This window comes from Tubulanus polymorphus, chromosome 9, assembly GCF_964204645.1.
Source record: "Tubulanus polymorphus chromosome 9, tnTubPoly1.2, whole genome shotgun sequence".
Taxonomy (NCBI): domain Eukaryota; kingdom Metazoa; phylum Nemertea; class Palaeonemertea; order Tubulaniformes; family Tubulanidae; genus Tubulanus; species Tubulanus polymorphus.
In genome coordinates this window covers 1,206,054-1,217,803 of record NC_134033.1, presented here as the reverse complement: position 1 = coordinate 1,217,803, position 11,750 = coordinate 1,206,054, and the positions used below count along the sequence as shown (strand labels likewise).

The 11,750-nt window shown below is 37.8% G+C and overlaps 1 protein-coding gene across 1 annotated transcript; it reads right to left on the bottom strand.

Annotated features, from left to right (window-relative positions):
• Positions 1–142: 142 nt before the first annotated feature.
• On the bottom strand, positions 143–9,752 carry LOC141910723 (RCC1 and BTB domain-containing protein 1-like). Its single transcript, XM_074801458.1, has 14 exons — positions 9,615–9,752; positions 9,135–9,316; positions 8,493–8,600; positions 7,423–7,680; positions 6,719–6,786; positions 6,511–6,618; positions 5,685–5,827; positions 4,357–4,547; positions 3,787–3,842; positions 3,617–3,687; positions 3,348–3,401; positions 2,967–3,064; positions 2,432–2,562; positions 143–1,782 (listed from the first exon to the last, which is right to left on the bottom strand). Exons 1-14 carry the CDS (start codon positions 9,647–9,649, stop codon positions 1,642–1,644), a joined length of 1,644 nt encoding a protein of 547 aa, XP_074657559.1. The 5' UTR covers positions 9,650–9,752; the 3' UTR covers positions 143–1,641.
• Between the last annotated feature and the right edge of the window lie 1,998 nt (positions 9,753–11,750).

Sequence of the window (11,750 nt, the reverse complement as noted above, 5' to 3'; positions counted from 1 at the left end):
TGATGCGAAAACCTTTTTGATATATAATACCGAACCCTCGAAATCAAAATTAAAGACAATAAAACGATTTCTAAACGGAAGATGATTTTTTATTCTATACAAACGAAGTCTGAATAAATAAATACAATTTTACTTATATACGAATCATATTTAACAAAAGTGTAAACAACATTTCTCCTAGGAATGCCATCATCATTGAAAAAAAAAATATCTTAAGAAAAAATTAAATAAGTCTAATAATGAGATTCCCTGGACCCACCATTAAATTTCCCTTAAGTCCTTTGTGAATTAAGTTATAAATTCAAGTATAAACATAGCCAATAATTTTAGCTCGGGGCCAGTTCAACAGTGTTAATGTTAGCTCAACCTTCAAAACTCATTATGCAAAAAATACTTCAGTTTTTAATTGATGTACAGTCCAAGTCCGTTAAACGCTGCCGTCCTATTAACGCCACTGTTCGCTTTAACCCAAACATTTTTCTGAGAACAAATTTGCTCCAGATCTGACTCGAATTCAACATACATATATATCATTATATACAAACCATGGACTCTAAATGTTTTAGAGTCCATTATTTATAAATAATGGAATCTGAAATGTATAAATACCATACCTTTTTATTGGTACCAACAATGGCGTTATTAACAACTTTTACTGGACTTAAACTCAAAAAAGTGGAACTGGGATCTTTAAGCTACATCTGTAGAACCTAGAGTCTATATTCAGTTTACTATAGAGGTTAAATGCTCCTTTATAAAATGATAATAATAATAATAATAATAATAATAATACCATAAATCATAATTATAATATTTATGATAGTTATATTTAATATTAATAAGTTAATTAGTCTACAGTAAACCTCGTTGTCTAACACAGTCATGGTCGGACCTTACTCAGACAAAAATAAAATCACTTTCCGATTAAACACGGTCCCTACAGATCGGTAATTCCTCGATATAAGGAGTTTCTGACATTCTACTTCGTTTTTAAGGAATTAAGGATTCATAAGGAGCCTGTTTAATGTGTTTTCCAATCCTTAACTAGTTCAGCAAGGTTTACTGTATTTATCAACAAATATTCCTTTTAAAATGTTTAACTGTTCGCTAGATTTCAACTGCGAATATCTCGGCGCTCAGAGAAAATGTGAGCCTTAAATTTTGCTTTCAATACATTTTTTTTGGCACTTAATCAAAGAGACATTTATAATATTTGAGTCATATGATGACAAAACGACCGCACATGTGTGACAGAAATATTCAAAATTCCCCAACTCAAATTCACTCGCTCTGATGACCCCCCCCCCCCTGGAATACTACACTTGCCACCTTGCTGAGAAAACTCTAATCAGTCCTGTGAGACGAGTGTAGAATCGACTGCGAGTTCTTAAAAATCTGGGGCCGGTTCCTTAGTTGAGACTTAAGTCCAAAAATGGTCTTAAATTTTAAGACTGGTCTTAAGTTGTTAGATTGGTCATAGAACTAAGACAGTCTTAAATTGGTCTTAAGCCTAAGCCATGACTATGGAACCGGGCCTAGGGATATTCAATTTCAAATAATTGAAACACTTAAAGCTTACGATGTTTGACTGGTCCCTCGTGTTGGACCGGGATCGCGGGGCTGTTCGGGGCTGTTCGGGGTCTAGTATTTAAACGCTCCATTTTGCGCGGCTTTCATGATGAAATTCTTCATGCACAACTCGTCGAGATTCGCGAACGCGTCCGTCTGCGTCACCGCGGTCATGTGATTCAACGCGAAACGAAAACAAAACTCTTCCAAATCCTGTTCACAACGAAAAAAACATTCTTCAGTCGAAAATTAACATCAGCGAAAATTAAAGGATATAGTTTCAGGGTTTGGTGTTGAATTTGATACAAAATGATGTGAACTTATTTCAACTATTGAATTGAACCTGATTTCTTACAACCTGAAGGAACCAGCCATTTACAGCCTGGGACCAGCCCTTCAGGTTCTGGAACCAGCCATTTACAGCCTGGGACCAGCCCTTCAGGTTCTGGAACCAGCCATTTACAGCCTGGGACCAGCCCTTCAGGTTCTGGGACCAGCCATTTACAGCCTGGAACCAGCCCTTCCGGTTCTGGAACCCCCCATTTACAGCCTTGAGTGTGGACCATCAAAAATTGGAATGATGATTAAGTATAAAAAATCTGAAGGGGTGCAGGGTCCAGGCTGAGGGGGGTGCAGGGTCCAGGCTGAGGGGGGTGCAGGGTCCAGGCTGACAGAGGTACAGTTCCAGCTTGATGGAGGTGCAGGGCCCTAGCTGAAGGGGTGCACGTTCTTGTCTGAAGGTGGTACAGGTCCAGGCTTAAGGAAGCAGAATTCTGGTTAAATGAAACCCACTCAACCATGGAACTAACTGCAGGGACTCAGTTGTACAGGTTTAATATAGATGAAGTTTTATGTGTCGTACCTTAGCCTGATATTTGACGGCCGCTGCGTACAACATGGCCGCATTATCAATCGTTATTCCTTGTTTTATGATTCGTTCGCAAAGTCGCTTTAATTGATCCTCGCAGTAAGCGTTCGCCAAATCTAATAATCCTAGAAAAAAACAAACACAACTCACTGATGTCATAGGGGGATTCATAGAGGCGGCCATCTTCGCTTTAAGGATCTAAAGATTAAATCACTATCGATTTAACTATATGGGGGAATAATGGATGCAGCCATTTTTCTAGAATGGTCTTTGATATCATAAGGGGATTTATAGAGCCAGACATCTTTTCTGAAAGGGGCTATAGATCAAACCACTGAGAAATTCGATGATGTCATAGGGGGAATTAATGGTGGCAGCTATGTTTTCTGGAAGGAGCCAGATCAAATTGCTAGTCGTTTTCGATGATGTCATAGGGGGATTTATGGCGGCAGATGTGTGTTTTTCAAAGTCTCTGACCCAAAGCTGATGCGATATTTGAAATAGAAGTTTGAATGTAATGTTTTTATACCTATGGCGTCCTCTGGTGGTAGGTCTATTTGATCCGTGTACAGGTATTGTAAGAACGCCCTATAGACCGGGTACGAGAACTGAGTGATCTCGATAATCCTAGAAAATACAATAATTCAACAATATCATCTTAAATCAGGGATCAATCGAAAATAAATCTGGATCCAGTTCCACAGTTGTGAGTTAGAGTTAACTGTGAGATAAAAATCAGTACATTTTCGATGAGTTAACTCTCCAGTCAAATGTGAACTCAGAACTTATGAAACTGGATCCGTCTGCCATGGAACTAGTGGATCCGTCTGCCATGGAACAAGTGGATCCGTCTGCCATGGAACTAGTGGATCCGTCTGCCATGGAACCGGTGGCTCCATCTGTTACTTACTCTTTGTCATTTTCTCCCCAATGAGATTGAAACATCGTGCGGAAATGTTCACATCTACAGAAAAGAAAATAAGCTGTTATGTTATTATTAGAGACGCTTAAAAAATTGCTGAAATTCAGATCAAATTTGATGTTTTCGCAGATGAATTGACATTTATTTCATCAAGTTAATGAGTCCCGTGGGGAACACAGACACAGCCCCGAGCAATAGCATTAAACATTTATTCGTCAACCAATCTATATTTCAAACAGTTGAATACATCGAAATACCTGATTTTAACGAAGGCTTTGTGTACGTGGATGTATTTGTCATCGACGCAGAATTTCAAATCGCTCGAACTCTGGATGAGAAAAAAATGATTTCGTTATTGTCCATCAAAAACATATTTTTGCTGTAGTTTTTATGGTTCAGATTTTTAGGCTGGAAATATTCTACTCACCGCATCGTCAAACGCTTTTCTGATGCTGTCAGGGACACGACAAACTTCAAGGTGTTCTATGGAGAAAAAGTCAGCATAATTGATCAATTCATTTTCAATGAATTCACAACTCAGGGTGCCTACAGATTAGTTATTCCTGGATATAAGGAGTTTTCAAGGTGTTTTGATGGAGAAAATTTTGAGGAAGCGTCTGCATCACTTTTATATCTCAATTACTGTAAATGAGATTTAAAAGTGAAGCAGACGCTTCCTTTCCAAATTACAGTAGACTTCGAAATCAGTACTGCTTGCCGCATATCATTTGGTGGTTTTGTAAGCACATTTTTATCCTATACTACTAAACTCAGTTTCTTATTCAATAACCGCCTAATTGGGTACAAAATCCTGATCCAAACACTACCAAATTAGGCGTAGTCTAAGGTACAACTACAAACACTTCTAATTGACTAGTTCTCAAAATTGAAGGAGTTTTGGGCATTTTGCTCAACTCAAATTGAGTTTCAATCACATTTAAAACGGATTTTCCGTTTAGAAGTAGTTTTAAAGGAATCACGGAGTAATCGTACTCACCGACTATAATCGGTTTCCAGGTGATAGCAGGCGTGGCGAACATCGCGAATATATCGTGCAAACTGTGAAATTGAGTTTTAACGGCAGACGTCACGCTCTGACCTCGACATTGACCCCACATATAAACAGAGCCGACCTGAGTCCGTGCGGCGGAAACGTGATTATAGTGAGACGCACCTATTTCTATGAATCTGAAAAATACGATCATTCACCCTTCACATGTGTCCAGAACTTCACTGAGACATTTTTAATTGAAAATTAACTACAAACACCAGACATTAGACATTTTATCAGCAGACTTTCAAAAACTGATCGTCCACACTTCACATGTATTCAGTGCTTCACCTGAGACATTTCTAATTGTAAATTAACTACAAACACCAGACATTAGACATTTTATCAGCTCACTTTCATAAACTGATCGTCCACACTTCACATGTGTTGAGTACTTCAACTGAGACATTTCTAATTGTAAATTAACTACAAACACCAGATATTAGACATTTTATCAGCGCACTTTCTAAAACTGATCGTCCACACTTCACATGTGTTCAGTGCTTCACCTGAGACATTTCTAATTGTAAATTAACTACAAACACCAGACATTAGACATTTTATCAGCAGACTTTCAAAAACTGATCGTCCACACTTCACATGTATTCAGTGCTTCACCTGAGACATTTCTAATTGTAAATTAACTACAAACACCAGACATTAGACATTTTATCAGCTCACTTTCATAAACTGATCGTCCACACTTCACATGTGTTGAGTACTTCAACTGAGACATTTCTAATTGTAAATTAACTACAAACACCAGATATTAGACATTTTATCAGCGCACTTTCTAAAACTGATCGTCCACACTTCACATGTGTTCAGTGCTTCACCTGAGACATTTTAAATTGAAAATGAACTACAAACACCAGATATTAGACATTTTATCAGCACACTTTCATAAACTGATCGTCCACACTTCACATGTGTTCAGTGCTTCACCTGAGACATTTTAAATTGAAAATGAACTACAAACACCAGATATTAGACATTTTATCAGCACACTTTCATAAACTGATCGTCCACACTTCACATGTGTTCAGTGCTTCACCTGAGACATTTCTAATTAAAAATTAACTACAAACACCAGATATTAGACATTTTATCAGCACACTTTCATAAACTGATCGTCCACACTTCGCATGTGTTCAGTGCTTCACCTGAGACATTTTTGATTGAAAATGAACTACAAACACCAGATATTAGACATTTTATCAGCATACTTTCGAAAACCTGACACTCAGAAGTTTGAGACATTTTGAATTCCTCACCTGCCCATATCTTCTGCTATCCGTACAGGACTAACCATGTTTGACTTGTTACCAGTTCCGAGTTGACCGTAAGAATTTGCTCCCCATGCATATAAACATCCCTCATCGGATAGGGCTAAAGTGTGGGCATAACCACATGCAATCTGTCAATACAAGTATAAAGTTAAAACTGGTGTCAAATACTGAGTAAGAGTTTGTGAAATACAGTAGACTCTGTCTCTTACTGCGGTAAAGTTGAGACCAGTAAAATTCTACCCCTACTGAGTTTGTGAAATACAGTAGACTCTGTCCCTTACTGCGGTAAAGTTGAGACCGGTAAAATTCTACCCCGAGTTGGTATCAAATACCGAGTAAGAGTTTGTGAAATACAGTAGACTCTGTCTCTTACAGCGGTAAAGTTGAGACTGGTAAAATTCTACCCCTACTAAGTTTGTGAAATACAGTAGACTCTGTCCCTTACTGCGGTAAAGTTGAGACCGGTAAAATTCTACCCCGAGTTGGTATTAAATACTGAGTAAGAGTTTGTGAAATACAGTAGACTCTGTCACTTATTGCGGTAAAGTTGAGACCGGTAAAATTCTACCCCGAGTTTGTGTCAAATACTGAGTAAGAGTTTGTGAAATACAGTAGACTCTGTCTCTTACTGCGGTAAAGTTGAGACCGGTAAAATTCTACCCCGAGTTTGTGTCAAATACTGAGTAAGAGTTTGTGAAATACAGTAGACTCTGTCTCTTACTGCGGTAAAGTTGAGACCAGTAAAATTCTACCCCGATTTGGTGTCAATTTGCAAAATACAGCAGACTCTTGAAGTATTGTAAATAGTTACCTGCATTATGAAGACTCCATGAGGTAAAGCCAAACGACATGGATTCGTTTGGTTGATGTTATTTCCGAGACCCAATTGACCGTTTCCGTTGTAACCCCAACCGAATACCTTCAAATGAAATATATCAAATGAAAAATAATCATCATCTCAACATGAACTAATCATGAAGACTTCTCTGAGAGGAACTAGAAATCTGCAGATTACGTACATCACCATTATCTACGATACACATTGATGACGTCTGCCCACAAGCAATCGCAGTCACTGTTCTCATTCCTTCATATAATAAACAAACAAAACAAAATTAGATTCCTGGATCTGAAATAAGTTCATTTTCCCACGTTTTCACTGAGTTAACATAATTTGACTGAATTTCTTGAATAAATTTTCCAAATACTACAAAACTCAGGACCTGGTTCCACTGATTTCCTTGAATACATCAACCAGATACTACACGTCTAGTACTAACTCAGGACCTGGTTCCACAGAACCATATTGAGAAGAACGGCAAAACTGATTTTTAAATTTTAGGTTTTAAGAATTTGACTCGAGTTGAACACGATTTACTGAGATTAACCCTTTCAGTGCTGGAGAGAAATTTGAAAATTTTGAAAAATTCAACCTCAGTGCGTAAAATAACAGGCAGACACCACATCTACACTGCGGTGCAGTGTATCGGTATTAACTAATATTGCACTATGTTTCAATAGAGATAGAATGCGGTGTACTAGCAAAGTCCGTCACCAATCTATACACCGCACTGCAGTGTATCTTTAGTTACTGATATTGCACTGCTTCAATAAAGATAAAAACTAATTAATAATAACATCAATACACTGCACTGTCCATCATCAATTCATACATTGCACTGCGATGTAGTCACTTTATAAAACGTTCCGTTTTTTTGTTTACCGATGCAAGCGATGATTTTCCTCGGGTTCGGTTGATTGGTCGTCGTTCCGGAGCCGATCTGTCCGCAGTTATTCTGTCCCCACGAGAACGCCTCGCCCGTGTCGGTTAACGCTAAAGAGTGGTGGCTGCCGCACGCGATACTGACGACCTTTTTTCCGGCGAGGTTCGTCGTGCACGGCGACGGTACGGTGCCTCGATTCGTGCTGCCGTTACCTAACTGACAGTAATCATTATGACCCCACGCGAACAGCTCGCCCGCTGAAAATATACAACACTCATGTTTTAACGGACACAACTTAATGGTAAAGTTTTCACGGAATGGACTCAACAGTAAGTTCTTATGGATATGACTCAAAAGTCCAGTTTTTAACCCTTTCAGTGCATCTACACCGCAGTGGGGTGTATAAATCAGTGATGGATTTTGCTAGTACACCACACTGCGGTGTATTGATATAATTAGTAATTATCTCTCTTGAAAGATGGCAGCACCTGTCAAACATAGTGAAATACTAGTAACTAACGATACACCGCATCGCGGTGTAGACGCACTATAGTGGTATTCCCGTTATTCAACACACTAGGGTGGAATTTCTAAAAATTTTTCAAATTATCTCTAGCACTATAGGCTATTAACTAGTCAGCACTGAAAGGGTTAAGGATATGACAAGGGCGGATCTAGGTTTGTTGGACCTGAAAATGTAAATGGACACTTAATTTGAAAAGCGCAGATTTGGTAACGCGAGGACTACAAGTGTGAAACATTCGTATTGGCTTTCGGTGGCTCACCCACAGAAAATCTAGGACAAAAATAGGCTTTTCTGGCATTCATCGCCATCCATAAAATTTTCTTTTCTTTGCAAAGAAAAGTTTCCAGATGTTTTGGAGAACACATTCAAATTTTGAAGGGGGTAAACCAACCTAAATCCGCATTTGCAGAACTGTTGAGTCCAATGAGTGGAATTCAACTCAATGAATGATCTATAACTGAGAAGGATTTTAAAGGGGGCGGATTCTTAGATCACAGTCTTAGTTTAAGACAAGTCAAAGCTGATTTTTCTAAGTCAACTTACCGGCACTAATAGCTAATAAATGAGGTCCACTTCCGTACGTTATATTCACAATGTTCTTCTTACAAAGTTGCTCAATTTTCCGCGGTCTCAAACTACCAGACGAATCCCCTTGAAATAACAATCATTATTTTACTGATTCGTTGAAGTCTTTGAGAATGAGAAGGTCGTCATTATTAACTAATCATAATTTTACTGAAACATTGAAGTCATTGAGAATGAGAAGGTCATCATTAGTAACTAATCATAATTTTACTGAATCGTCAAAGTCATCTTTGAGAATGAGAAGGTCAACATAATTTTACTGAATTGTTGAAGTCATTGAGAATGAGAAGGACATCATTAGTAACTAATCATAATTTTACTGAATCGTTGAAGTCATTGAGAATGAGAGGCTAATCATAATTTTACTGAATCATTGAAGTCATTGAGAATGTCATCATTTTTATAAACTAATCATAATTTTACTGAATCGTCAAACTCATTGAGAATAAGAAGGTCGTCATTAGTAACTAATTACAATTTTACTGAATTGCTGAAGTCATTGAGAATGAGAGGCTAATGATAATTTTACTGAATTGCTGAAGTCATTGAGAATGAGAAGGTTAAAGTAAGTTGGAGCTAGGTTTAAGATAAACCACTTACCGATACCCAGACAGCTATTACAGTTTGTTCCGATGGCGAAGACGTCGTCGTCGTTAGTGATATAAATAGCCTCGACGGCTGAGTTACCGAACACGCACGCCAGACGGATCGACGATATCACTTCAACGTCCAGTAAACTAAACAACGGCCATTTATCAACATTCAGCGATTCACCCTGCATCCTAAAAAATACCAGAGAATATATCACTCACTCACTGAGATATAGTTAGAGACAGGCACGGAACCTACAGATTAATCAGTCTTTTATAATGGTACACTGGGCTGGGGAAAAAACTTTTGCCCTTGTGCCGTTCAAGAGGACCTTTTAAAGAAATCAAGGAATCGTAGGTACCCAGCTGATAGCGTAGCGCAGGGGTCCAGTCCGGCTTTTCTTTTACAAAAAAACTTACTAAGAGCGAGGTAAACATAAATTCAAAACGAAACCATCATGGTAGATAAGCGTATGATAAGCCGGTTTACCTCGTATAGGCAGTCACAACTTGTCTCCGTTCCATAAAAATGTCTTGTATGATCCTATGATCAACTGTCAATCCGAATTCAACTAGAAAAACATATCTGCGAAACTAGCGCCCTAATTTATTTATTTATTTTGACAGGGGACAACCACAAAAAATGGAGGGCTTTTTAAGTGGCGAAGTGGTTATTCGTACGGACCCGTACGGATAACTCCGAACTCCGGATAACGGATAACTCCGAAGCTTTTCGTACGCGGGAACCGTATGGAGCTTTCGGATCATTATTTAGTAACGAAAAGATCGTATCGTTTTCGCAGTCATTGAAGATATTGACTCATAATATCTCATACAGTACAATTAATGAAGATTATACAAATAATTCGTGTGTGTTCCGTTCTGGCGCCAAATTTAAACACATTCTAGAAAATTAGATATATCAAAAACCGCCAAAATTCCATAATCGTTTCGACATATGCAGATCCCGTCTGAATTACTGAATAGCGTTAACAGTAGGCTTATCAAATAGATCGGAGATAATCCTGGTGCAATGGGACGTTACTTAAAATTCTACAACTTAAAAATATTGTCTTGGGATCATTCATTTATTACTTACGCATTAGGGGAGGGGGAGGGGAAGGGGTCAGTGCAAGTGTGTACTGTAATGCTTAATGTATACGAAAAAATGGCAAAAATTCAAATTTTATGCGTACGTAATAAATTAATGAATGATCCCCTGGGCCCAGTTCCACAATTGTGAGTTAGTGTTAACTCTGAGTTAAAGTTAGTTCATTTTCAATGAGTTAACTCGGAGTTAAATTTTAACTCAGAACTGGAACTGGACCCTGTATGTCCTCCCCAAAGCACGAGCAAAACGACGGCTTCACGTTAACAAAAACGAATCAGTCAATAATGAATTAGATGATTATCAGATATTTTGTTAGAAATAAGTGGATATAGTTTCAATAGCAATGATAATAATAATTGTAATAATTTATTTGTTTATATACCGCTATACTATAAGGTATTCATAGTGCTTTACGATAGTAATACCTGAAACCATAGAATTATTGAAATGCCATTGCAATACAAGAACGTGAAAACAAACTGTAAGAGACATTATCCAATGGTAAAAGCTTCACTTAAAAGATATGTATTGAGGTTTCGTTGAAAAGCATCGACAGACGGATGAGGATTCCCGAATACTGGACGGTAAAACATTCCATATCAGTGGTCGTCGACTTTTTATTCATTAAGAAAGTAGGCCGGCCTACCTTCAGTAGCCTACCAACTGCGTCCGTCATTGGACTCGAAATTTACGTTCATCTTATAAGTTGGTCGATGTTTTTTCTTAATTACAAATACCCGTTGCACAACCGTCCATCTTCGAACGGTTAATGATAAACAAACTTCGTTGCAACCAAGAGGGTCTGGAAACGACCAGTTTATTTTCATGGGCATCGCGGCATAGGAGCAGTGGGGATTCAATTTATTGCTTTAATCATTAGTTTAAAATTAGGATTTTAAAATGTTGTATATGTGCGAAAATATGTCGACATAAATTTTTAGACTTTAATAAACTTAGACGCAATAAAAGTTAATTGATATGCGTAATATTGTCGTTTTTTGGATTTCAATGATGTTTCAGAAATCATGACTTGGCCGAAAAGTGTGGGGCTGCGCCTACAGTTCTGTGCATACTGGCTACGCTTTGGTTTGGAAACCAATTTCAGCGATTGGAAATCATTGAAATGTATATTTAGATTTTTAAGGATGAGTGACCAGTCCGGGATGCCTTCAAAGTTGTACCAAAAATTCGAGAGCAGATATTAATTGCCTGAGTTCATGTAGGATCATAACGTTAAGCGGTTTCTGCGAGTAATTACAGAACTGTAGATGTACTATTCTCATGGCTTTGATATTTTCAATGGCCCGTTTTAAAGAAGTTTTATAACATGACTGGACGGATTTGACCAATAAGTTGAATATATTGATATTCACCTAAGTTTTCTAGTAGAAATAATGTCAGTGAAAATGAAATTAAAGATTGATTTGTTATGGTAATCTTGGGTTTTTTTTAGTGAATTCATAGGTTTTATGTTTAGTTTGATGCTTTTATGTTGAACTGTTTTCCAAATACAGT